Source organism: Grampus griseus, assembly GCF_964374135.1.
Source record: "Grampus griseus genome assembly, chromosome: 8".
Taxonomy (NCBI): domain Eukaryota; kingdom Metazoa; phylum Chordata; class Mammalia; order Artiodactyla; family Delphinidae; genus Grampus; species Grampus griseus.
In genome coordinates, this window is record NC_139002.1 from 103894069 (window position 1) to 103919767 (window position 25699).

Here is a 25699-nt window from a genome sequence, read left to right on the forward strand (position 1 = left end):
CCTCCGGAAGGAAGTAGGACTTATATATATACCTTTCCTGGCCTGCTTTTGCCAGAGCCCTTGAGACTGGCTGAGGACTGGTTGCCATAGAGACGGTCGGACAGGGAGTTCCAAGGTTGGCAGATGTGGGGTGGGGCGGGGGATGGGACAAGACACCAACATGCTAAACGCCCACCAACAGTTGGTAAGGACCGCGTCGGGGAGACCAGGGCAAGACACACCACAGCAGGCTCCAGGGACGGTCCCATGTCTGCTCAAGCTTCTCTCAAGCATCCCCCAAGCTGAGCAGGTGAGGGGGGCTCCTTGGGGGGATAGCCAACGGCCCAGAGGCAGGTTGGCTCTCTGGGGTGGGGAGGCTAGGGCTGAGGGAAGCCCTTGAGAAGCCACGAGACTGGAGCTGAGGCCCAGGTGAGAGTCAGGGAGGCCCCAGGCGGGCAGGGACTACAGGGAGGCCTGCAGGATGTCGGATGAAGAAAAGGATGATGCCCAGGGATGACTCCCAGGCTTCTGATGGAGCAACTTCTGCAACACTGCGGGAGGATCAGGATTTCGGGAAAGACAATGCGTTTTTCCCACTTTGGCTTAGTAAGTCCAGGGCCCTGTGGGGCATTCAGAAGAGCTATCCGGAGCCCAGAGGCAGTACAGTGCAATGGTGACAAATCTGGGCTCTGGAGACAGACTCAACACACTCAGGTCCTGGCTCCACTTACCGGCTGTGTGACCTTAGCCAAGTGATTTCACCTCTCTGAGCCCCAGTGTTCTCATCTGCATGACAGGGGTGATAGCGAATATCTACCTCATGGATCCTTGGGAAGGTTAAACGAGTTAATACTTGAAAGTCCTGAGCACCCAGTAGATGCTCAGTAAATAGCAGTTGTTGCTATTTTAATATTAATAATTCAGGTCATGATCAGTCAGTTTCAGTGGTAACAAGGGCCCAGAGGGGCCAGCCTGACAGAAAAGAATGGTCCTGGGACTTCCCTGGCGGTCCAGTGGTTAAGACTCCGAGCTTCCACTGCATGGGGTGTGGGTTCGATCCCTGGTCAGGGAACTAAGATCCCACATGCCATGTGGCACAGCCATAAAACAAACAAAAGAACAGGAGGGTCCCCTGGGGGAGCTACTCAGAGCTGGGCCTCCTCTCCTGTCTTTGCCCAGGGGAGTCTTGGGAGCAGTGATGGTGTAATTCAGGGCCAGCAGCAGAGGTCTGTGAGCGCAGGGCAGATGGCAAAGAAGGACCGGAGGCCCAGGGACCGGAACAAGAAGGGGCAAGGCTCTGCTGAGGCTGAGGAGTAAGCAGCTGCGGAGGGGCCGGGGGGCTGCTGGGTGCCAGGCCCCAGTTGGGGCCAGCGCACAGACCCTGACCCCTGCCCCTTGCCCTCTCCCTCCTCAGTCTGGTCCCCTCTCCTCCTCGGAAACCCTCCTTCCCCTTCCAGTGGGTCTGGGAGAGCTTCACCACAGATGGCCGGGCTCCGCTTCAGCCGGGCTCCGCCTCGGCCCCTGGCCACCAAGCCCTGCCCTTGCCCCCAGCGGTCCATCGGCACAAGTCCAGGCGCAAGTCCACGGCCAACAACCCAGAGGCCCGTGGCTCCTGCTGGAAGACAGAGGCGCCAGATCCGGAGAGGAGACAGCAGCTCAGGGCCTGTAGATGCATTCCCATCCCTCCTGGCAAAGCGGGGGGCCAAGAGCCGGAGCTGCCTGGGAAGAGCTCAGGATCGGGGCCGGAGGCCGAGCCAGAAGGCCTGGGCGCTGAGGTGGCCGAGAGGGCTCTGAGCCCCGGGGAACCGCCCCAGCTCCCCAGAAGGGGGTCGATCTTGGAGGAGGAGCCATTTGCAGAGGCCACAGACGAGGCCGAGGAGGGGGAGCACAGGGTCCCCCAGAGAAGGAGGGCTAGTTCTCCAAGAAAGGGGCGGAATTCTGGCGAGGAGGCCTGGGACGAGAGTGAACTGCGGAGCCAGGGGAGTGGCTCTGGCTCCAACAACCTCCGAGGACCACAGAGGAGGAGGCCAAGGGCCAGGGAGCTGGAGGGGCCGAGGAACCTGGAGAAGCTGCAGAGGCAGCTGCAGCAGGACTTGGACTGTGGTGAGCGTGGGACTCAAGGCCCGGGTTCCCCCACGAAGCCGCACAGTGCGGAGAGGGGCTGGAGCCAGCCACCTGGCTGGGCTGGGCTGGGCTGCGCTCCAGGTGCGGGGAGGGATTGCCCAAGGGGCCAGGAGAGACGGCAGTGCCTGATTTGTCCCTCTGTGCACAGATCCCGAAAAGCTGCCCTGGGAGCCATCGCGGGCTGCTGTTCAGGCCTCCCGCTGGAACAGGAAGGCCCATGCCTTGGGAGCTGATGAGACTTGCCTGTTTGCACACTTCCCTAACCGCACCTTCCACAAACGACAGGAGGCCACCAGGTGAGGTGGAGACGAAGAAGGGTGGGAGCAAAGCACAGGGACTAGAGAAGGAGCTAGTTCTTCAGGAGACAGTCATTCATCCTCTCATTCATTCCTTTATTTATCCATTCACCAGTCTTTCTGATCATCCAACCATCTGTCCATCCATCCACCATCCACCATCCATCCATCCATCCATCCACCATCCATGCATACATCTGTCTGCTTGGCCAACTGTTTATTGACACAAGCCAGTTTTCATTCACTTCCCATCTTCTATCCATTCATTAATTTATTAGCTAAGTGATTAATGCGACATATATCAGGTATCTGCTCATGGGTCCTCAGGATATAAAGGTAAAAAGACTTGGTTTCAGCCCTAAGAAGCTCAAGGTCGGCTGGAAAGGAGACAGATGGGCAAAACAGCGACAATGGCAGAAGAGTTAGATCATTACTATACTTAGGGCTTGAACGAGAGACAGTGGGAGCAGAGGGGAAGACAGATGGGGGCTGTTGACAGTGTCTAGGTGAGGGTTGATGAGGGCTTGGACCGGGTGGCCATGTGAGTAAAGAGAGGGGGATTTATTTAAAAGATATTTGGAGGCTGGCTCAGTGGGCCTTGGTGACAAGTTAGAAGTGGTAGGTGAGAACCCATTCAGCATCCTGATAGCACCCTTCAAGTCTTATCCTGTTATCCTTCCTTGAGACCTTTCCATGCTTCCCAGTGCCCTTAGGACAAAGCCCAGATTCCTTGGTAAGGTGTTGGGCTGTCTGTCCATCCCTTTGTACAGATTGAGGGCTCCTCCACGGACAGTGTCAGTTCTTTTTTTTTTTTTTAATATTTATTTTATTTATTTATTATGTTTTTGGCTGCATTGGGTCTCAGTTGCGGCATGTGGGATCTTCTGTTGCGGCGCGTGGGCTGCTCTCTAGTTGTGGTGTGAGGGTTTTCTCTCTCTAGCTGTGGCGTGCTGGCTCCAGAGAGTGTGGGCTCTGTAGTTTGTGGCACGCAGGCTCTCTAGTTGAGGCGCCTGGGCTCAGTAGTTGTGGCACGCGGGCTTAGTTGCCCCGCAGCATGTGGGATCTTAGTTCCCCAACCAGGGATCTAACCCGCGTCCCCTGCATTGGAAGGCAGATTCTTTATCACTGGACCACCAGGGAAGTCCTGGTGCCAGATCGTTTTGATCACAGCCCCCGTCTGGCACCCTAAAAGGACCTGGCACATAGTTGGTGCTCAATAAACATGTGCTGAGTGTATGTCTGCCTATCTGTCCATCTTTCTATCTGACCATGATTCAGTTGTGCATGAACTCATCAATACTGAGTTTCTGTCTGTGTCAGGCACTGTGCTAGGTGCTGGCACTGTGCTAGGTGCTGGGGATACATTGGTGGTGCAGAGGACAGACAAAGGATCCTGCTCTCATGAGGCTCACATTCTACTTGGGAAGGAGGATAATTGATAAAGAAATGAACAGAATGTATAGCTAGAGATAGAAAGTCCCTGGGAGGTAGATGGGGTGCTGAGGTCTCATTTTCTCTGACCTTTGAGCAAAGACCTGATTGACCAGAGGAACTGACCATCACATCTGGGGGAAGAATGTTCCAGGTGGATCTAGGTGCTGTCTATTCAACCGTCCACACCATCCATCCATCCTTTCATCCTTTCATCCACCCACTGATCACCATTTGTTTCTTTTTCCCATCCATTCATCCGTCTGTCCCTCAAACCCGTAGGCATTACCCTAGCTCCTACCAGATATAGGGGTCAGAGAGAAGAAAAGATCTGGGCCCTCCCCTCAAGGAGAGCTGCTTTGCAAGGGGAAGTTGGCGATACAGGTGAGGTCATGGGTGTGTGTGCTGAGCTCCACAAGGCTAAGGACTGTCCGAGTTGGGGTACACCCCTGGCTGGAGTAGGCAGGAAGCTTCCAGGAAGCGTAGGGAAAGACCTTGAGCTAGGCCTGAGGGCTGAGCCCCCAGAGTCAGCCTGCATCCTGTCCAACTTCCACAACAAACCCCATTCCCCAGGCCCCTGGATCTCTGGGCTGCAGCAGTCCCTCCCTCCAGGCCCCCATACGCCCCTACCTGCCCCTGGCCCTCCATGAGGCTCCTGGTTCCCTGCAGACTTCTCCCACCCCTCTTCCTTTCCTCTCCCCACCCAAGAAACCGGCTGCAGGCCTGGGAGCAGCAGCAGCAGGAGAAGCGGCAGCAGGCCGAGCTGCGGCGGGCCCGGGAGCAGCGGCTACAGCAGCGGCTGGCTCAGTGCCTGGCAGCCTACATACCCAGAGGGAGCCGGGGGCCGGGGGCCGCCCAGCGCAAGCTGGAGGAGCTAAGGTAGGCCGGAGCTGCGGGGGGCCTGGAGGGGAGAGGGCAGGGAGGCGGTGCTGGGTGTCAGACCAAAGGACCAAGGGGAACCTGCCCTCACCTTCCCACGGGCTGAGCTTCCAGGGCCAGCCTCCCCACCAGGTGGGCAGGTCGGGCCGCTTTACAGATGAAGACACTGAGGCCTGGGAGGAGAAGGGGCTGGGCCAGGATCACCTTGTTAATAATAACAATTCCTGCAGCTGTCGAAGGCTGAAGTTTAAAATGTTCTTCTTGCATTATCACACTTTCAAATCTTGTTTTCTGATTTCAAATGCCAGGCGTGCTTACTATAAAAATTCAAATATTACAGAAATAGTTCATGGAGAATGTGAGTAGTGCCTGTGATCCGGCTCCTGGAAACAGCCATTGTTCGTGGTCAGGGGAAGAGTCATCTGTTTCATTTTCTTCCTATATTTTGATCATAAAAAAGCAAATTCATATTTAAAAGCAAATCTTTCTTAGACTCATGAGAGCAGAGTGAAGTAGGCGTCATCAGCACTCCCATAACTTACAGATGAGGAAAGCCAGGCTTCAAGAGCTTAAACAATTTGTCAAAGGTCACAACAAAGGGGCAAAGCTGGGATTCCAACCCAGGCAGCCATTCATCTGCCCTGCTATGCTGCCTCGGAGAGCTCAAATGCCCAATCTGCAGATAGAGTGCACCAGGATCTTCCCCCCAAAGCCCAAGCTAGGGAAGGAGATAACTCAAGTAAATATGATGACCGATGCCCTTGACACTGCGGACCTACGGGGTGCAGCTGGCACCCAGGCAGCCCTTTCATCCAGGGAGAAGCGCTAGGGCAAGGTGAGTTGGGCGCTGCTGAGAGACTACAGGGTTCCTGCCCTGCGATGGGGCCCCTGAGGACTCAGGGGGGCTCTGATCACCTACTCTTTGAGGCTCAGCCTCATCACTCCCAACTTTACAGATGAGGAAACCAAGACTCGAGAGGTCGCGTGTACTTTAAAGGAATCCTTGGCCAGTGATCGGGGAGATGCCTTCTCCCTGCCGGACCTCAAGTTCATTGTTTCTTCACACGGCAGGAAGTGGAAGGCCAGACTCCAGTGGCAGATGTCAGTGAGAGGAGCGTTCCAAACGCACTCCTTTCATTTTCGACTTGGGAGAGGATATTTCCCACGGGGTGTCTCAGCCCTTCCAGCGCATGAACTTTGCTCTGAGCTTCATGGGAGACTCTGCCCTTCCCGGGAGGGTGGGCACAAAAGATATCTCCCTGTGGTAGGGAAGCTCCGTACTTTACTTTTATTCTGAGACAGGGCTGACATCCACTGACATCACTTCCTTTCTCGCTTAGAGCTCCAAGACATGGGCTTCCTCTCAATTCTAACAGAAATAGCATCAAGAACCAAGCAGGAAAAATGTACACAACCTCACGGGCAAGACCGAGACTGAATGCAGCTCATGCTTCCCCCACTCCCCACTCCTTGTAACTGCTGTAAAATCCCCTCTTGAACAGTGAAGACTTCTCTTTGCAGTGACTTCTGTTCCTGGCCATGGTTTTCAAGTCCACCTTTTTCTCGAACGGAGGAAGTTTCCTTCTCTGGCACATAGCCAAGGGGCCTGGCCCAGCAAGCCAGTGTTTTCCACAGGGCTCAGCATACTTGCCGGAAGTCCCAGCATGAGTTTTGGAGTCTTGTGTGCCTCTCCCCTCCCGTTCTATCTGTGGGTGCTGCCACCACGCCCTTCGGCCTCTCTCGTGTGCTCTTCAGAAGGATGCCCGGTCCCGTGTGTGGTGTAGCCAGAGGGCCCCTCACTGCCAGGATGCACGGCTTGCGAGCAGACAGATTTCCGACAAGCGCACAGACTGGGTTTTTGTAAATGGGATTGTGCTTCTCCAGTGGAACCTAGATCTTTCTGGGATGTGTTCTTTCATTTGCAGTACATTTCTTTAGTTCCTCTGTCTCATTTTCTAAACTATCGGCTTATAAGATCCACAGAGAATGCTGGCAAGCTTGTCCCATTCGGGCTATAGCACAGAGAAGAAAACTGAACCCAGAGCCCAGACTGGGATTTTGCCCAAAGTCACAGCCAACAGTCACAGCGTCTCCTCACAGGCAGAGTGTGAGAGGGTGCAGGGGTGGATGCAGAGAGGGGAGGGCTGTGCATGCAGATGTCCAGTTGCTCAGAAGTCAGTGCTGGCCCCTCTCCCTTGGTGACGGCTAGGAGGAGGGGCGAGCCTGGCACCGCCTGCAGACCTGGGTTCAGCGCTCAGTCCCTCACTTCCCAGCTGTGCAACCTTGGACAAGTCCCTTGACCCTCCTGAGCCTCAGGCGTGTCATGGGTAAAATGGGACAGATGATTCCCCCCCCACTGACCTCAGGAGAAATCCAGGGCAAGGATGGAAATCAAATGGTTTTGTAAAGCTAAGGGCAGGAGGACAGAAACCGAAAGTTCTTAATGAGGACAAGTGGGCTCAGGAGGGGGCCGGCTCGTGTCCACAGTTAGCCGCCCAGAGGCCCGTCTCCCCGCAGGCGCCAGGAGCGACAGCGCTTTGCTGAGTACCAGGCAGAGTTGCAAGGTATCCAGCAGCGGGTGCAGGCCCGGCCCTACCTGTTCCAGCAGGCCATGCAGGTGAGGCTAGCACCTGGGCAAGCATGTGGCTCCCCAAGACCAGAGCTTCTCACTGGCCGAGTGGGTGGGGAGATGAGGTGGGCGTGGGCCCCCTTAGCGGGACCCCTGGGCTGCTGCCCATCTGGAAGCCCTGGGACCCCCTCGGTAAGCAGAGGCTCACTGTGTCCTCAGCAGCCCAGGTGAGAGAGGAACCCCGCTTCTCTCTCCTCAGGCCAATGCCCGGCTCACTGTGACCCGGCGCTTCTCCCAGGTGCTGTCGGCACTGGGACTGGACGAGGAGCGGCTGCTGGCTGAGGCAGGAAAGGGGGATACGGAGGGCACCCCCAGGAAACCCAGGTGAGGGCCAGCTGTGGGGAGGAAGGGCATGGTCACCAGCACTCTGCGCTGCAGGGCCTCATCCACCTGTCACCCTGCCCTGGGGAAAGGCCGAGGGGACTCCTTGAGCAGCCACATGGATCTACCGTGAATTCAGTCCTGCCCCGTCCACCCCCTGGCCTGGAGGACTCTGTCTAGCTTTCGCAGTCAGCAGGGCCTTCCCCAGGCGCTGTCCTCCATGTCACCCAAGGAAGGCGGGGCCAGGGTTATTTTCCCCACTTCCGATGAGGAAACTAAGGACCCCAGGGGTAGGGTCTTGCCCAAGGACACAGGAATGAATAAGCAGCAGAGCCTGTCTGGGAACCTGCAGCCACCTGAGTGGCCACACATCAAGCCCCCACTGTGGGCTGGTGCCACGCTGGTCACTCCACCTACCCTTATGCTTTAGAACAACTTCAGAGCAGGGGTTATGAGGCTTGAGGAGGGGAAGTCACTTGCTCAGGGTCACACAGCATAGGAGCCAGATTTGAATCCACAACATCTGTGATGATGGCCTTTCCCCTTCTACAGCCCAGGTCTCCTTGGTTATGGGGGTGGGGAGCTGCACAGCCCAATGGCCTCTATCTGTGTCTTTATCTTTAAGGAGCCACAGGTCAGTGGGAGTGAGAATGGAGCACTCTTCTCAAGAGTCCCCCAAAGAAAGAACCCACTGGCAGCCAGCCTGACAAGCACTCCGCCCCAAGCCCAGACCGAGAGTCCAGTCCCTGAGATAAAAATTAAATGCTTTGTGGAATGTACAGTGTGGGATTCCTGGTGGTAGTGGAAAGAGGCTGCAGGTTGGGAGTAGGTGGTGGCAGGTGGGGTATGCAGCGCTCTTGGCTGGTTCCCAGGACGAGGAACTCTGGCTGTTCTGGCTGCCCCCTCCCAGCACACACGGCTCTGCCTCTGCCCTGAGGACTGAGTGGGGCATCTCCAAGAGCGAGAGCTGCAACCCCTAAAACTGCTGGGTGCTGGAATTCAAGAGTGAATAGGACACAATGGCTTCCGCCTTTGGGAACTCCCAGTCCTGTTGGGGAGGGGGGCGGACCATTAAAGGGGCGCACGGTGTAACAAACGGGCCGCCAGAACGAGCAACTGTGAGGCGGGGGTGTCAGGAGGGATTGTGTGGTCTGAGCTTTTACATTTAAGCAACTTCAGGTTAGAGCCCCTCTCCTCAAGGGGGAAAAAAAACCCTCAAACACACGGACGTGCCAAACTTTACATTCAATTTCAGGGGACTCAGACACGCAGAAGTTCATCTCGACCTCCGTAGCAGTCACAGGGCGCAGGTTAAAAAATCCGATCCAAGGAACGGGGGAAGGCAGCGTTTGCAGACAGTACTAGTTGTAGGGATTGGGAGGAGGCTGGAATGTGGAGCTGGGGGGGTCTCAGGAGAACACGCTCGTCGTTGAACACCTGATGGAGCCACGACCCCGGGGAGTTCACTAGGAGGACGCCTACTGCAGCGGTGGGCGCTGCCCACGGAAAGTCCGTGAGGCAGTGACTGTCCCGTGACTGAGGGTGTGCAAGCGGAGGGAAGCCTGAGAGGGGCTTTTCTGCGTCGGCGGTGCTGACTTTGATGGCCCGTAAGTCCTTAAAGTTCTGGGATGCCGTCTTACCCAGACCCGGTCGCACAGCACCTTGAGGCGCGCATGCGCAATTGGGCGACCTGCTCAAAGACGGCACCACCGCCCGAGGCGGCCGCGACTGCGCAGTCGGGCTCCGATCCCGGCTTTCCCATGAACCTTTGGGGCCGGCTCCGAGGCAAGCGACGGAAGCAGCCGCTCTTGGTTTCCGGCAATACGACACCGGCTGTCTGGCGACCCGGAAGTGTTCCCATTTTGCGTTGTCGGGGCTCGGCGGTAGCCGGGCTCGGGGTGCACACACCACCATGGGGTCGTCAAAGAAGCACCGTGGGGAGAAGGAGGCGGCCGGGACCACGGCAGCGGCCGGCACCGGGGGCGCCACCGAACAGCCGCCTCGGCACCGGGAACACAAAAAACACAAGCACCGGAGCAGCGGCGGCGGCAGCAGCGGCGGCGAACGACGGAAGCGAAGCCGAGAGCGTGGGAGCGAACGCGGGAGCGGGCGACGCGGGGCCGAAGCTGAGGCCCGCAGCGGCGCGCACGGGCGGGAGCGCAACCAGACAGAGCCCTCCGAGCGGCGGGTGAAGCGGGAGAAGCGGGAGGACGGCTACGAGGCCGGTGAGGGGCGGGGCCTGTGCAGGGGGCGGGGCGATGGGGGGTGTCTGGGGGTGGTGGGCTCTGGGTTTGGAGGCCGAGCACACCACGCCATCGCCACACTCTCTTCGTCAGTACTGTAACGGGTCTTCCTGTGGTTATTTGGAATTAAAGGTTGTTTTTCTCTGTTAAACTTCGTGAGGGTAGAAATTTTGTTTTCCTCAATTGGCATATCTCAGGCTCTCCCTAAGTGTGTTGAGTGAGTGAATGAAGTGGTGCCAGCACGTGCAGAGGCAAGAAGAAACCTGATATTGTGCAAGTTGTGGAGTTCACAGCAGAGACACGAGGCTGTGAGATAGGCCCTGTTAAGAAATTTGAACTTCGTCTTGAGAGTCGTAGGGAGCCATGAGTTTGAGCTGAGGAGTGCGCTGATTATATTCGTATTTTGCAAAGATCATTGTGTTGAGAACTGGGTCAAGGGCAGTGAAGATTGGAGGTGAGGTGAAGGCTGATGGTGGCCTGCACCAAGGCAGCAGCAGTGGGATGGAGGGGAGATTGGAAAGGTGTTTCGGAGGACGATGTGACAGAGCTTAGCACTTGGAAGAGGACGGGAAGGAGAAGAAGGAATTGAGGATGCTCCTTGAATTTTGGCTTGAGCGATTAGGTGGGTGGGAGTGCTGTCGACTGAACTTGAGGAGTTTGGAAGAGATGCAGATTTTTGGAGGGAGACAACGAATTCGCTTTTGGAGAGTGTTGCATTTGATGTGCATGGGGCAACCCAGCTTTTGGGCCAGATAGAGCAATTTGGGAATCATGAGAGTTCAGGTGGCAAATGAAGTCCCTTGAGAGACTGAGGAGTGAGAAGCCAGGGTTGGGAGTAGAACCTGAGAGATGCCAATGTTTTAGTAGTAGGCAGAGCAGGAGACTAGAAAAAGGAGGTAGGCTATCCCCCAAAGCGGGAGAACCGTTGAATCTTGTGTCATGGGATCTGTGGGAGTGATCAACAATGTCACACACCACAGGAGATCAGGCGAAAAGCAGAGCTGAAAAGAATCCATGGGATTTTGAATTAAGGAGGCTGGTGACCTTGGAGAGAGCCTAGAAGGGTTGGGATGCAGGGTCCAGGTGGGATAAAAGGGAAAGAGGGAAAGAGGTAGGTTGTGAGGTGGGCCTGCTGGAAGGATGAGCACGTGGTGGCAGCTGGTTGGGGCAGCTCCGCCTGATGGAGTCTGGCTGTTGTCTCTGGTGTTCGGTGAAGTTATTTGCTGTTTGTGAGGTGGGTGGAGGAGGTCCGAAATGCCCCTTTATCTCTGTGACCCCGATATCATCATAGAACAGGCACCAATAAGTGTGTTTCTTGATTGCATGAATTACACAGAGGACACAGTTATGTTGCCAAGGTGGTTCCTGCCCTGTGAGGAGAAACAGACCCAGAAATGACTGACCGTACTATGCAGTGCAGGGGAGAGCAGTTCATGCTGATCAATAATCGAACAGGACTCCACGAAGGAAGTGGCATTTCATTGTTGCATTCGGATAGGATTTTGTTAATCAGGGTGAGGCCAGAGAGGGCAGTGCAGGTTGAAAATACAAAATGTACAAAAGTGAAGAGGCGGCAAAGTGAAGGATGTAGAGAGCTCGACCTTTTGGATCAAGAAAGGAAGGTGTGTGGAGAGGTGGCATTCTCAGAGCCTGGGACTCAGGTAGAAGGAGCTCCTGGGGAGGAGGAAGCAGGCCCAGGTGCTGGTGAGGGCCTCTCATCTTCGGCCCTGCAGCTGGAGCCAAGGCTGTGGCTGCAGGCCCTGTGTTCAGCTCCTGAGCCTTGCTGCTTCTTGTTCCAGCTGCCAGCTCCAAAGCAAGCTCAGGTGATGCCTCGTCACTCAGCATCGAGGAGACCAAGTAAGTACCGTCTCCTTTATGTTTCTGTGTTTTCTTACAAGCAGTTTCAGGAGCAGCTGTTTCGGGTGGCTTTCGCACAGTAACACGTTCTGATTGAAGTTGGAAGTTGCTACGTAAATCATCTTAGCCAACCATTTGAGTTACAGAAGTGGGCAATTAAGAGCCAAGAGGAAGGATGGCATTTCACTGGTTAGAGGCAGGCCAGGCCTTCCGCCTGATTGGGAGGCCAGTGCTCTTCCCAATGCTGGGTCAGGCCCTAGGTTTGGGACCCTTAGGACCACTCAGTCCCCTCATGTTTTCACCCCGTCTGTCCAGAAATGCATTCGGTACTGCTCTTTCTTTGACAGTTCCTAACACTTGTATCTCTTGCCCTCAGTAAACTCCGGGCAAAGTTGGGGCTGAAACCCTTGGAGGTCAATGCCGTCAAGAAGGGTGAGTGTGGGGCTGAGGGTGGGGGAAGGGAGGGCATTTGGGGCCAAGGAGAGAGGCCATCTGAAGGGGTCTTTGAAGAAAGTGGGCACAGGTTCAGCACCATTCAGCAGTCCTGTGTGTGTGCTGGCAGTGGGCGCGGGGCCCTCCTTGCTGTTGTGTGGCGGATCTGGGACTCAGCTGCTTCTTGTAGTTTGAGCAGTCGGCGTTGCATCCTCAGTCTGGCTGTGAGGTAGCATTAGATGGGCTGAGAGATGTGCACAGTTCCTGCAAACGGATCTGGGCTGTGCAGGTGCTAGTTTTTTCGTTTTGTTTTGTTTTTGAAGTATGATCAGAGGGACTCTGGAAGGCATGGAGGGTCCCATTGTGCCGTGGGGAGACATGGGAGGGTGGGGTCACGTGGGAGTAGGGAGGCACGGATTCTTCCCCCACCCCTGGCCCCTCTGGCCCCCTGAGCTGGACGGGGGCAGCGTGAGTGGCTCCCTCCTCTCCCCACCAGCCTTGGGCAGGCATAGCCTCACGCCTGGGCCTCCCTTCCAGAGGCGGGCACCAAGGAGGAGCCCGTGACCGCCGATGTCATCAATCCCATGGCCTTGCGACAGCGAGAAGAGCTACGAGAGAAGCTGGCGGCTGCCAAAGAAAAGCGCCTCCTGAACCAAAAGCTGGGGTGAGGGTCCCAGCCGGGCAGGCAGGGGGAGGGCCCGAGGAGGCGCCAAGCAGCTCTGGAGTTGGGGTGGGGGAGCAGGAGCTGGCTCCCGGAGCATCACTGTCTTCCCTCTTCAGGAAGATAAAGGCCCTGGGGGAGGATGACCCCTGGCTGGATGACACTGCAGCCTGGATCGAGAGGACCCGGCAGCTTCAGAAGGAGAAGGACTTGGCAGAGAGGAGGGTGAGGTGCTGGGAGCTGGGGTGTCGTTCAGTGCCTCTGGTGGCCTGACCGGCTGGTGAGGCAGAACATGGACCCTAGGGAGGTGAGGCTGGGCTCGGGGCTGTAGGAGTGGTCAGTAGTGCCTGCGCTGGGTTTTCAGCAGCGTGCCTCCAAGTCCTGTGCTCTTTGCACTCACATTTAGTAAGGCCCCGCACCTTCTGCTGATCCTGAACAGCCTGAGGTCAGACGTCACCCCCTCCCTGTCCCATAGGCCAAGCTGCTGGAGGAGATGGACCAAGAGTTTGGTGTCAGCACCCTGGTGGAGGAGGAGTTCGGGCAGAGGCGGCAGGTGAAGCTGCAGCAGCTGGGGGGTGGGGGCGGGGGGTGCTGTCCTTGGTGCTGGGATTCCAGGGCTTGGTGGGTCGGGCTCCTGACCCGGCTGGACCTTCTGCCTCCCTTCTAGGTCCTGTACAGTGCCCGGGACCTGCAGGGCCTCACCGTGGAGCATGCCATTGACGCCTTCCAAGAGGGGGAGACTGTCATCCTCACCCTCAAGGACAAAGGTGGGTTGAACTGGGGTGCTCTGGCTGGGGCCACAGGCACTGCTGAGTTGAGGGCAAGCGTGACCGGCCACTGCTTCCGCCCTGGCTCCAGGAGTGCTGCAGGAGGAGGAGGATGTGCTGGTGAACGTGAACCTGGTGGATAAGGAGCGGGCAGAGAAGAACGTGGAGCTGCGCAAGAAGAAGCCTGACTACCTGCCGTACGCAGAGGATGAGAGTGTGGATGACTTGGCACAGGCAGGCCGGCAGTGTGGGCTCTGGGCGGAGACGGTGGTGGCTTTTCAGGAGCTGGGCTGGGTCCTAACCTGTACTTCTTGTCTTGCAGCAAAAACCCCGCTCTATCCTGTCCAAGTACGATGAGGAGCTCGAGGGCGAGCGGCTGCAGTCCTTCCGTCTGGAGCAGGGCGGCGTGGCCGATGGCCTCCGGGAACGGGAGCTGGAAGAGATCCGGGCCAAGCTGCGGCTGCAGGCTCAGTCCTTGAGCGCAGCCGGGCCCCGGCTCGCCTCCGAGTACCTCACGCCCGAGGAGATGGTGAGCCCCGAGGCCTCCACCCGCACTTGTGACTAGGGCGGTGACCCTCCCTCCCCTCGGAGGTCACAGGCTGCCAGAATGAGCTAAGGAGGGGGATCAGGTGATCATGTGGTGCGTGGTCCCTGGGGATGCGCAGTCATTGGCAGCCCCGAGGAGGAGCTGTGGGCAGGCAGTTGGTGTAGACAGAACAAGGACCGTGAGCCAGGTGGCCCTGAACTGGTGTTCAGACCCTGCCGCTTAGCCAGCCTGTGCCTGGGGTGAGTGACGTAAGTACCAGGCGCCCCATCTGAAATGGGGATGGCGGGAGCCAGCTCTTGGGGGATGATACAAGGATGGGTGGTGATCTGGTAAGTGGTCATTCTACAGCTGCGCGTGGCTGTCGCCTTTGGGATGGCTGTGTGAATTCGCAGGTAGACCACTGGCTCAGTAGGTTGCTTGGCTCTGTGGTTATGAGCAAGACTCTGCAGCCAGACTCCTGGGATTCACAATCCCGGCTCTCCTGCTTAGGAGCTAGCTGACTTTGGACGAGATACATAATCTCTCTGTGCCTCGGTTTTCCTCATCTCACAGGCGGGAGAATAATCGCCCACACCTCATGTCTTGCCCATGTACGTGAACTACGTATGACCACAGCCAGCACAGAGTAACGCTAAGGCAGCATTCGCTCTCGTGGGCTTGTGCTGCCTGCCTTCCCCCCACCGCCACCCCGGCCTTCACGTTTTTTTCTCTCTCCCCTTCAGGTGACCTTTAAAAAGACCAAGCGGCGAGTGAAGAAGATCCGCAAGAAGGAGAAGGAGGTGGTAATACAGGCTGATGACCTGCTGCCCCTTGGGGACCAGACTCAAGATGAGGACTTCGGTTCCAGGTGGGTGTGGGGCCAGGGGTTGGTGTTGGCGCTGAGCCAGCCCCGGGGCCAGGGCTCACGCAGAGGCCTCTCCACACAGATTGCGGGGCCGCGGTCGGCGCCGAGTGCCTCAGGCAGACGAGGAGGCCCAGGAGGAGGGGGAGAAGGAGCCTGTGTCTCAGCCCCTGCAGTCAGATGACCCCCGCGTGGAGAACATGGACATCAGCGACGAGGGTAAGGGCCCAGCCAGCCCGTTTCGGGGGGTGGGAGGGCAGAGGGGGAGTTGGGGGCAGGGGTGGAAAAGCAGGAACAGGAGCCCAGGGCCCCTGGAAGTGATCTGAGCCGGCGTCTCCCGTGTTTCTACCAGAGGAGGGCAGAGCACCGTGGTCTGGGTCACCCGAGGTGCTGGAAGAGGATGAGGCGGAGCTGGAGCTGCAGAAGCAGCTGGAGAAGGGGCGCCGCCTGCGGCAGCTACAACAGCTGAGGGACAGCGGTGAGAAGGTAGGGGGGCTCCTGAGGCGTGGGTGGGCGCTGGGCCCTTTGGTGACAGGTGTGTCTGTAGTGGCCTGTCCTGAGGAGCACGTGCTCCCGCGCCATCGTAGGCAGCACCCGCATTTCAATTTGCATCCTCTCTTTTGTTTCATATGGTGTTATTGGTAGATATTGGTAGATTTCTAGGTTTCTGCAGCATTTCCACTAGGGGATGCTTTAGTGGTTGGATCTTTCCCTCCCTTCTTTCCTTCTGGAGTGTGTATTGCATGCCTTACTGTGTGTGAGGCATTGTCCCAGGGCTGGGGAGTCACTGGAGAACAGGACAGCCAAAGGCCTATGCCTTGCATGGAGGCAGAAGTGGCGGTGAACTTGTGAACACGAGCAAACGGTAATTTCTCATAGTGACTAGAGCTGAGCAGACCAGACAGGAGTCACCGGAGGGTTGGTCTCTTGGTTCGGGTGTTCACGGAAGACCTTTCAAGGGGAGACATTTGAATTGAGACTGAAATGACACAAAGGAGCCGATCTTGCGCAGATTCAGTGTGGAGGTCGCGTAGACAGACGTTCAGGCCCTGGGGACAGCAGATGTCCTTTGGATAGACGACCTTAGAATGTTGGAGGACCAGGTAGGCTGGAGCAGAGTGAAGGGCTGGTGGTGTGAGCTGAGGCAGAGAGGTCAGCGGGGCCTTGAGGCCGTGGTCATCGCTGACCCTCAACGGGGCACTGGCACGTGCCGGGCACTACTTAAGTGCTTTATGTGCTGCTTCATTTAATTCTCACAGCAACACCCTATGAGGAAGGTTCTGTTTTCTCCATTTTACAGTTGAGGAAAACTGAGGCACAGAGGCGTTAGGCAAGTTGCCTAAGGTTACGTGACTGGTAAGTGGCCGAGCTGGAATTTGCACAGCTTGACTCCAGAGCCCACACTTGTAACCCTGCACCTCCCACCGAGGGAGAAAGTGGGGCTGGAGACAGAGGCTGCAGCAGCGAACCTGGGGTGCCTACCGTGGGGGGTAGCGTAGGAGGGGAGCCACAAGAGTGAGGCCTCCCTGAAGCCGAGGAGGGGTTTCGAGGAGAGAGAGGGCGGCGTCATCTAACACTGCTGAGGGGCAGGTCAGATTTGGCACCAGTGGAGACAGTGCCCTGGCAGAGACAGTAGCTTCTGGAGGATTGAGGAGAGATGGGACTCAAGGAGGTGAGGGCAGCAGCTGGGGATGATTCCTCAGCGCAGGAGCGTGAGGGCTTTTTGTTAAAGGGCCAGAGAGTAAACGTCTGAGGCTTAGATCTTGGCAGCAGCTGCTCAGCTGCTCAGCTGCTCTGCCAGTGTAGCCAGTGGGCATGGCTGCATGCCAATACAGCTTGCTTTACGAGGACAGGCAGTGGGCCCCAGTTTGCCCAACCCCACTCTAATAGAGGACGGGAAAATGGGGCAATAGCTGAAGGGGGCGCGAGTTGAGGGAAGTTTTTTTCTTTCATAGTTAATGCGGAATAGCGTTAATATTTAAAAATTATGTGCGAGTGTCCCAGAGTCTACGGCTGAAAGGATTGTAAAGGTTACGTGGCCCGGTGGGATTAATCACGATTGGGTTTTCTACTGGCTGGGCCATTTACTGAGATGGGGGAGACTAGGGGAGAAACAGGTGTGGGGAAGAAAAGCAAGTGTTTCCTTTTGGTTTAGTTAGCTTTGAGGTGCCTCCTTATTGGAGGTGATTGTATTGAATAGGCAGTTGGATATATGACTTTGAACTTCAGGGGAGAGGCTGAGATGAGAGATACAAGCATGGAAGTCTGTGTAGCTGGGATTTAAAACCAGAGGACTGGATGGAATCACCAGGAGAGTGAGTATAAATAAGGAAGAGAACGTAGGGCTCCAAGCGAGGAGGGTAAAGAGGAGAGGGTGCCGTCCTGGAAGCCATGTGAAGAAAGGTCTGGAGTGGAAGCGTGTGAGCAGCTGTGGCGCATGCTCCGGAGAGTTTGGGTATCAGGAGGATGGGAACTGACCTTGGGATCGGGCAGCACAGAGGTCACTGATGCTCCCATCAGGTCAGCTCTGTGGGGTGGTGGGAAATGGGGACTAGATCATGCAGGCTTTAACAAGGTTGCTGGACACAAGATTAATAGATGAACGTTGATTGTGTTTCTGTACACCAGCAATAGGTAGAAAATGTAATTTTAAAAAGGACACCATTTATGAAAGCGATATAGATGGTGAAGTAATGTGGATAAGCAAGAGAAGGCAATGTGGGAAAGGAGTAATCAGCATAGCAACAAAATAAAAAGGAATGAATGATTCGTAAGATCTATATGGGGAAAATTATAGTCCATTTTCGAAAAGCATTAAACAAGACGTGTTGTTTTAGTTACCAAGGGCTACCATAACAGAATACTACAGGCCGGGTGGCTTAAACAACAGCAATTTATTCTAACACTTCTGGAGGCTGGAAGTCCAAGATCAAGGTGTTGGCAGGTTTGCTTTCTCTTCAGGCCTCTCTCCTTGACTTGAGATGGCCATCTTCTCACTGTGTCCTCACATGGCCTTTGTGTGTTACTCCCTGACATCTTTCCTTCTTGTAAGGACACTAGCCCATTGGATTAGGGCCTACCCTTATGACCTCATTTGACCTTTTTTATCTTCTTAAAGGCCTTGTCTCCAAACACAGCCACACTGGAGATGAGGGCTTCAACATACAAATTTTGGGGGGGACACATTTCAGTCCATAACAACCATGTTAATGGATATCACTAACATTGTAAAGATGTCTGTCTCCTCCAATTAACCTATAGATTAAATGCTGTTCCAACAGAAATCCCAATAGAGATTTTTGTGGAAGCTGGCAAGTTGATTCTAAAATTTACACAGAAGATCAAAGGGACCAAAATAGCCAAGACGCTTTGGAATAATAACGTGGTGGGATTTGCTGTAAGAGATATCAAGTCTTTTTAGAAAGTTGAAATTGAAACAGCAGGATATTGGCATAAGTGTGGACTAATAGGGCTGAGATTGAATACAGGGACCCAGAAACAGACTACTGAGCCAGGACACGTGATGTCCCAGCGTGAAAGGTGCTCAGCTCAATAAGTGGTGGTGGGACAGTCAGTTACCTATTCGGAAAAATGTGAAATTGGGTTTGTACTTCACACCTTATGCAAATTCACTTAGATTAAGAACTTAAAAGTAAAAACTTAATATTTGAGGCCAAAGTAAAAAAATTACGTTTATGACTTCGTGGTAGAGATTCTTTTTTTTATTGTGTTAAAATACACATAATATTTACCATCTTACCCATTTTTAGGTGTATGGTCTGTGGTATTAAGTATATTCACCTTGTGTGCAGCCGTCACCGCCATCCATCCCCATAACTCTTCACCTTGTGAAGCTGAAACTCTGTCCCCATTAAACCCTAACTCCCCATTCTCCCTTCCCCCCAGCTTCTGGCAATCACCATTCCACTGTCTGTCTCTATGACCTTGACTCCTCTAGGGACCTCCTATAAGTAGAATCATAGAGTATTTGTTTTTATGTGATTGGATTATTTCAAGAGAAAGATTTCTTACAATATAGATATAAAGCATAACCCATGAAGAAGAAAACAAACATTTTACTTAGAAATAAAAATTTTTAATTTTTTTAAAAAATTTACTTATTTTTGGCTGCATTGGGTCTTTGTTGGTGCACGTGGGCTTTTTCTAGTTGTGGCGAGCAGTGGCTACTCTTGGTTGTGGTGCGTGGGCTTCTCATTGCAGTGGCTACTCTTGTTGCGGAGCACGGGCTCTAGGTGCACGGGCTTCAGTAGTTGTGGCACGTGGGCTCAGTAGTTGTGGCTCTTGGGCTCTAGAGTGCAGGCTCAGTAGTTGTGGCACATGGGCTTAGTTGCTCCGTGGCATGTGGGATCTTCCCGGATCAGGGCTCGAACCCAAGTTCCCTGCATTGGCAGGTGGATTCTTAACCACTGTGCCACCAGGGAGGCCCCTTAATTTTAATTTTAAAATTTTGTTTTATTTAAAATACATTGTGAAGGAGAATTCCCTGGCGTCCAGTTGTTAAGACTCCGCGCTTCCACTGCAGGGGGCATGGGTTCCATCCCTGGTCGGGGAACTAAAATCCCACATGCCTCGATACGTGGCCAGGAAAGAAGAAAAACGACATCATAAAGAATGTAAAAAGACAGGCCAGAGGGAGAAGATATTTGTCCATATGCAGAATGGCATTCAGAGAATTAGAAGGATAAATGACCACTAGAATCCCCCGCGAGGCCCAACCTCAGTAGTGATCAAGGAAAGGTGAGCTGAAACAATGACAGACTGTGTCACATGTGCATCATTTGGCAAAAATGTCAGTCTGACAACATCAAATGTCAGTGAGGATGTGGAGCAGCCAGAATTCTTAGCCACACTTTTCATGGACGTGTAAACGAGTCTAATCAGTGGGAAGACAATGACGAACCTTGCAGAATGAAAGTGAGTGTGTTCCGTGCAGCTCACCGGTCCGCACTCTCACGTGTGCCCCAGAGAAATGCTTGCATCAGATTGCTTCAGCTGCGTTACTCGTGGTAACAGAAGAAGAACATCCTTAGTGCACTAGATAACTAAATTGAGGTATGATCGTGTCACGGAATATGATTCTGTAGTTAAAAGCTAATGAACTATATATAGCCGCTTGTGTCAAGATTAACCTTAAAATACATATATACTTATGTATATATATAAACAAGTCATAGTAGAATCATACAGTACGATTCAGATTGCATAATGTTTGAAAAATGCACAACAAAATAACAGACTGTTCGTGGATAGGTCTTCATGTGGTAAACTATAAAGGAAAGCCAGTGAATCATGGCCACAGATATGTGGGGAAGAGACACTTGAGGTTAATAATGTTTCTCAGCCAGGTGATGGGGACATGGGTGTTTGTTTGGTGGTTGTTATTTTTAAAAATATGAATGTATTATAAATAACCTTTTTTTGTGTAGGATGACATTCATTTAAAAATGTAACATAATAAAATGAAAAGGGTTGCAAAAGTGGACATGGAGACTAGAAACTTCTCGGAGGAGTTTGCTGTCAGGGGGCAGAGCAGGAGGGCTGTGGTATTGAAAGGAGATTTGTTTTTTTTTTTAATTTATTTTTGGCTGTGTTGGGTTTTTGTTGCGCGCGGTCTTTCTCTGGTTGTGGCGAGCGGGGGCTATTGTTCGTTGTGGAGCACAGGCTTCTCACTGCGGGGGCTTCTCTTGTTGTGGAGCATGGGCTCTAGGTGCACAGGCTCAGTAGTTGTGGCTCGTGGGCTCTAGGGCGCAGGCTCAGTAGTTGTGGCGCACGGGCTTAAGTTGCCCCGCGGCATGTGGGATCTTCCCAGACCAGGGTTCGAACCCGTGTCCCCTGCAGTGGAAGCACGGATTCTTAATCACTGTGCCACCAGGGAAGTCCAAGGAGGAGTTTTTAAAAGAGGGGAGAGCGACTTCCCTGGCGGTCCAGTGGTTAAGACTCTGTGCTTCCACTGCGGGGGCCGTGGGTTCGATCCCTGGTCGGGGAACTAAGATCCCACATGCCGCGCAGCCAAAAATAAAAGAGGGGAGATCCTAGGTCATCCCTGTGTGCTTGTGGGAATGACACAATAGAGGGGACAGTGAGTGTAGTCAGGAGGGGGGTAGTGTCAGGAGCAGAGTTCTGAGGGCCCTTGGAGCCGTGCCAGGTAAGGTGGCCTGAGGTGGGAGCAGGGCTGGGCGTCTGCTGTGATGGGAGGGCAGGCAGGGTGGGTAGCTGGTGGATTCAGTGCCAGAAGCAGGTGGAAGGTCAACAGAGCATCTAGCCTGCAGCCTCAGGGACAGGGCTCCAGGGGGAGGGATGTTTACGCCGCGTCCTAAAACTGGAGTTTCTCAGGTGAAGAGTGGGTGGCAGAGGAGTGGCGGGAGAGGCCCTGGAGGAAGGCGTGCGTGTGAGGCTGCAGGAGTGAGCTGAGGGGCTCTGGAGAAGGGTCGGCCCAGGCCCGGTCATGAAGGGCCGTGTGGGATTTTGGATATTAATTCAAAGGGCAGTGGGGAGCCATTGACGACTTTGGAGGAGGGAAGCGAGCCAGTGAGATCGGTGCAGAGCGCAGAGCAGATCGGGGGTCAGGGAGAAGTAGAGACCGGTCTGGTCTGCCGTGAGCAGTGGGAATGGCTTGTCATACTGCCACCACGGAGGGTCTTGGGTTCCTGGGCCCCACCCCAGAAACTTGCGGGTTTGCCCACAGCCACTCCCTCCCTCAGGTGGTGGAGATCGTCAGGAGGCTGGAGTGTCGCCAGCGGGGCTGGGAGGAGGAGGAGGATCCGGAGCGGAAGGGGGCCATCGTGTTCAACGCCACATCCGAGTTCTGCCGCACGCTGGGGGAGATCCCCACCTACGGGCTGGCCGGCAACCGGGAGGAGCAGGAAGAGCTCATGGTGGGTCCTCGGCAGCCCAGCGCCCACACGCTCCCCTGGCCTGCTCTGCTCCGGGGGCAGGGGCGCAGCGTGGGCGGCAGTGTCGGCCCTGCCGGTCCTCAGTGCTGAGCCCCAGTGCTCAGGTGGGACGGGCCGGCTGAGGGCTGGGCCGCCTGGGCTGAGCCTGATCTGTCCTCTAGGACTTTGAACGGGATGAGGAGCGATCGGCCAACGGCGGCTCCGAATCTGATGGGGAGGAGAACATTGGCTGGAGCACAGTCAACCTGGATGAGGAGAAGCAGCAGCAAGATGTGAGAACAGGGAGGAACGGGGCTGGGGCCGGGAGGACACGAGAGTGGAGACCCCGCTGCCTTGGGGTCAGGAGCTGGGCTGGAGGCCCAGCTCTGTGCCTTCCTAGCCGTGGGGCCTCCATGTCTCAGAGCCTTGGTCTCCTCATGCGTAAATGGAGTGTATAAACCTCACGGGGTTATTGTGGATTAAATGAGACGTCTTGTCATGCAGGGCCTGGTGCATAGAGAGGTCCACAGTCCAGTGGGGGGTGACTGTTGGGTTGGAGGGTCAGAAGAGCCCGTGTGGCTTACAACCCCCATCATTCTGTGCCACCCCCAGTTCTCTGCTTCCTCCACCACCATCCTGGATGAGGAGCCCATCGTGAATAGAGGGCTGGCAGCCGCCCTGCTCCTGTGTCAGAACAAAGGTAAGGGGCTCGGGGCAGCCCTGCTGGGGCCTGGGTGCTGTGGCGGGAAGGGCAGGCGAGGCAGGTGCTGGCGCGGCCTCCCCTGGTCCCTTCTGCTGCCTCTTCCTCGTTTCTGATGCCATGAGCCACTCCTTCCCCTGCACCCTGGTTCCAGGGCAGTCTTAGTAGCAGCTGGCCTTCTGTGCTGCATCACCCCATTTTCAATGCCCGTGCTCACGTATTCCCCTGCAAAGCATCCTTTGAGGCTTGGTGTCTCCTCTGGGGAGGAGTGTGGGGAGCTGAAACAGTCCAGGCTGTGGCACAGAGGCCTTGGCATTAGGATCCCAGTCCTGCCTTTTACTTGGCCAGTGGCCCCTGACAAGGACTTGACTCTTGTCTCCGTTTCCTCCATCTGCACAATGGGCCTGATGTTTGTCCACTCCCACAGCACAGCTCTGAGGGTCTCCCAGTGGCCCCGTGCTGTTGGCGGGTGCTGGGAAGCCTGGAGTCTCATAACCCCTGTCCTCAGGGCTGCTGGAAACAACGGTGCAGAAGGTGGCCCGGGTGAAGGCGCCCAACAAGTCCCTGCCGTCAGCCGTGTACTGCATTGAGGACAAGATGTGAGTGGGGCACCAGCCGGGGCCGCACTGCCTGGAGCCTGGGCCGGGGGGGCAGCAGCTCACACTGAATCCCTATCCGTCTCGGGCAGGGCCATCGATGACAAGTACAGCCGGCGGGAGGAGTACCGAGGCTTCACCCAGGACTTCAAGGAGAAGGATGGCTACAAGCCTGACGTCAAGATAGAGTACGTGGACGAGACGGGCCGGAAACTCACTCCCAAGGAGGTGAGCGGGGCCTCTGAGGCGGGGCCGCGAGGCAGAGCCGCACCCCAGGGTCTGGGCTGGGGGCTGGTGGTGTCTGTGTCTCTGGCAGGCCCGGTGGTCCCCCTCCCAGGCCTGGCGGGAGGGTGCCTTTGCTGGCCTGACCCTTCACTCTCACCGCCGGCGGCCCTCGCAGGGCAGCCGACTCTCCCATCTTTTCTTTGTCTTCCACCCGCCAGCACTCTTCCCCACATGCTCCCTGGGTGTGCTGCCCCCTCGCTCCAGCCCCAGCCCCGGTGCCCCGACGAAGTCCATCCCCCCCACTCTGCTGGGGGCCCCAGAGGGTGCTGGGGCCGCTGGCCTTCTCCCATCCCCTCCCAGCCACCCCACCCCACCCTGGGCCTAGCGCTGCCCCTCCCCTATCCTGTGTGGCTTGGGCGGCTCCAACACGGTCCTGCCCCCCTCCCCCATCGCAGGCTTTCCGGCAGCTGTCCCACCGCTTCCATGGGAAGGGCTCGGGCAAGATGAAGACGGAGCGACGGATGAAGAAGTTGGACGAGGAGGCGGTGGGTGCCCGAGGGGTCGCGGGGGGGCCTCGGGACGCATGGCGGGCAGCTGAGGTGCCGAGGCCCGCTCCCACCCGTGTTGACCAACCCTGCCCCCGCAGCTCCTGAAGAAGATGAGCTCCAGCGACACGCCCCTGGGCACCGTGGCTTTGCTCCAGGAGAAGCAGAAGGCCCAGAAGACACCGTACATCGTGCTCAGCGGCAGTGGCAAGAGCATGAACGCGTGAGTGGGGAGGCGGGGTGGGCACAGGGCCTCGCGGTGCACGTATGGGGTCGGGGAGGCGCGCAGCCGCTCTGCAGCCTCACGCCCTTCTTCTCTCCGCAGGAACACCATTACCAAGTGAAGCCGACCTCCCTTCTGATCCCCTCCCGACTTTAATATTAAATAAAGTTCCCTCCTTATTTTTCCCCCCCCTGGTCATGGTGCAGATTCCAGGGTTAGACCTGGGAGGAGGGCAGGTGGAGGAGCATCAGTGACACTGCCCTCAGGCTCCATCACCACCTTTGTGACCTCAGGCAAGTCACTGAACCTCTCTGGGCTTTAATTCTGCCATTTGTACCATCAAGACACCTCTGCTTCACAGGATGTCTTGTGACAATTAAATGAACTCATTCGTTCATTCACCTGCAGTGCGAAGGTGAGCAAGACCCCTCAGAGGTGGCTTAGAGTGATGGCCTCTGCCAGGTGAGACCTGGTCGTAGGTGACACAAATAACAACGGAGATGCAGGGAGAAAGCTAGCCTGGATCCTCTAAGGCGGTTCTCCAGCCCACCCTGGGCCCCAGCCAGCTAAAGAGAAGCCAGCTGGTTCATTTTCTCGCCCCCTCCCCTGGCCTCCCCGGTGTGGTTGCATGGGTCCTGGCCGTCTGTTGAAGGCCGTGCCTTATCCTCTGCAGGGCTAGCTTTTGGGTAAGAAGTGGAAGGTGTTTTAGAGGCTCAGTCACCCTGGTCTCTCCCAGCCTCCAGAGCCACAAGTGGCACTGCCCTCCCCGGCCAGGACAGGCGGGGCAGGGACTGGGGGCAGCGCAGGGCGGAGGTGCTACCCGAGGCTGCTCCGTGATCCTGTACCGCCTTGGTGTGTGTGGAGCGAGAGGCTGAGAGCTCCTCGGAGCACCTCCTGGGAGCTGTGTCCAGTTAAGCAGGGAAGAACTCTGTGAGGGGCGAGCAAGAGCCTGAATCAAGGGAATGGTGACAGCTGGCTCCCATGGGAGTCCGACCAAACCAGCGCCCACCCTGACGTACACCCGGATGCATTCCAGACGCTTCACGGATTTTTTTTTTTTTTAATGAAACGAAGAAAAGAGTGGATAACTTTAGGGTGAGAGAAATGTAAGCAAGGGACAAAAATACAGTTGCTTAGCACATTGCCTTTGATGACAGTTTTTGCGTGGCAGACCCAGCAAGCACCAGCCCCTCGTGCTTTCTTGCGCTCATCTCCTCGTTTTGAGGTCTGATTCTGATTTAATTTTCATCTGGGCTGCTTCCTCATGGAGGGTCCCCGTAGGATGCCTAGCCCAGATCTGGGATTTGGGGATTCTCAGTCCATTTCTCCTGGAAGCCTCTGAGGCACGTCCGGTGTTATGGATGGGCAGTCCAGTGTCCCTGGTGGCATAGCACCAGCTCTGGCCGAGCTCTTGTCAAAGTTCACACTGTACGCTGTGCAGCCTGTTAGGAGGCTGTCACCATCATCAGAGCCAGAAACGACGAAGGCCTAAAGCAACGGTGGACCAGGG

At 55.7% G+C, this 25699-nt stretch overlaps 2 protein-coding genes across 2 annotated transcripts; both read left to right on the forward strand.

Annotated features, from left to right (window-relative positions):
• Positions 1-142: 142 nt before the first annotated feature.
• On the forward strand, positions 143-8366 carry TSGA10IP (testis specific 10 interacting protein; the record flags this gene model as incomplete). The annotated part of the gene is made up of 8 exons (XM_082661139.1): positions 143-289; positions 1159-1292; positions 1394-2082; positions 2252-2399; positions 4539-4709; positions 7227-7326; positions 7538-7662; positions 8285-8366. 8 exons carry the CDS (start codon positions 143-145, stop codon positions 8364-8366), a joined length of 1596 nt encoding a protein of 531 aa, XP_082517265.1.
• A 1170-nt stretch (positions 8367-9536) lies between these two features.
• SART1 (spliceosome associated factor 1, recruiter of U4/U6.U5 tri-snRNP) lies at positions 9537-25330 on the forward strand. The gene is made up of 20 exons (XM_082660835.1): positions 9537-9884; positions 11702-11759; positions 12136-12191; positions 12729-12855; positions 12972-13077; positions 13328-13405; positions 13520-13619; positions 13711-13853; positions 13942-14148; positions 14889-15013; positions 15093-15226; positions 15360-15493; positions 21730-21903; positions 22083-22193; positions 22513-22600; positions 23109-23199; positions 23289-23424; positions 23877-23966; positions 24068-24189; positions 24292-25330. Exons 1-20 carry the CDS (start codon positions 9572-9574, stop codon positions 24308-24310), a joined length of 2412 nt encoding a protein of 803 aa, XP_082516961.1. The 5' UTR covers positions 9537-9571; the 3' UTR covers positions 24311-25330.
• Positions 25331-25699: the final 369 nt, after the last annotated feature.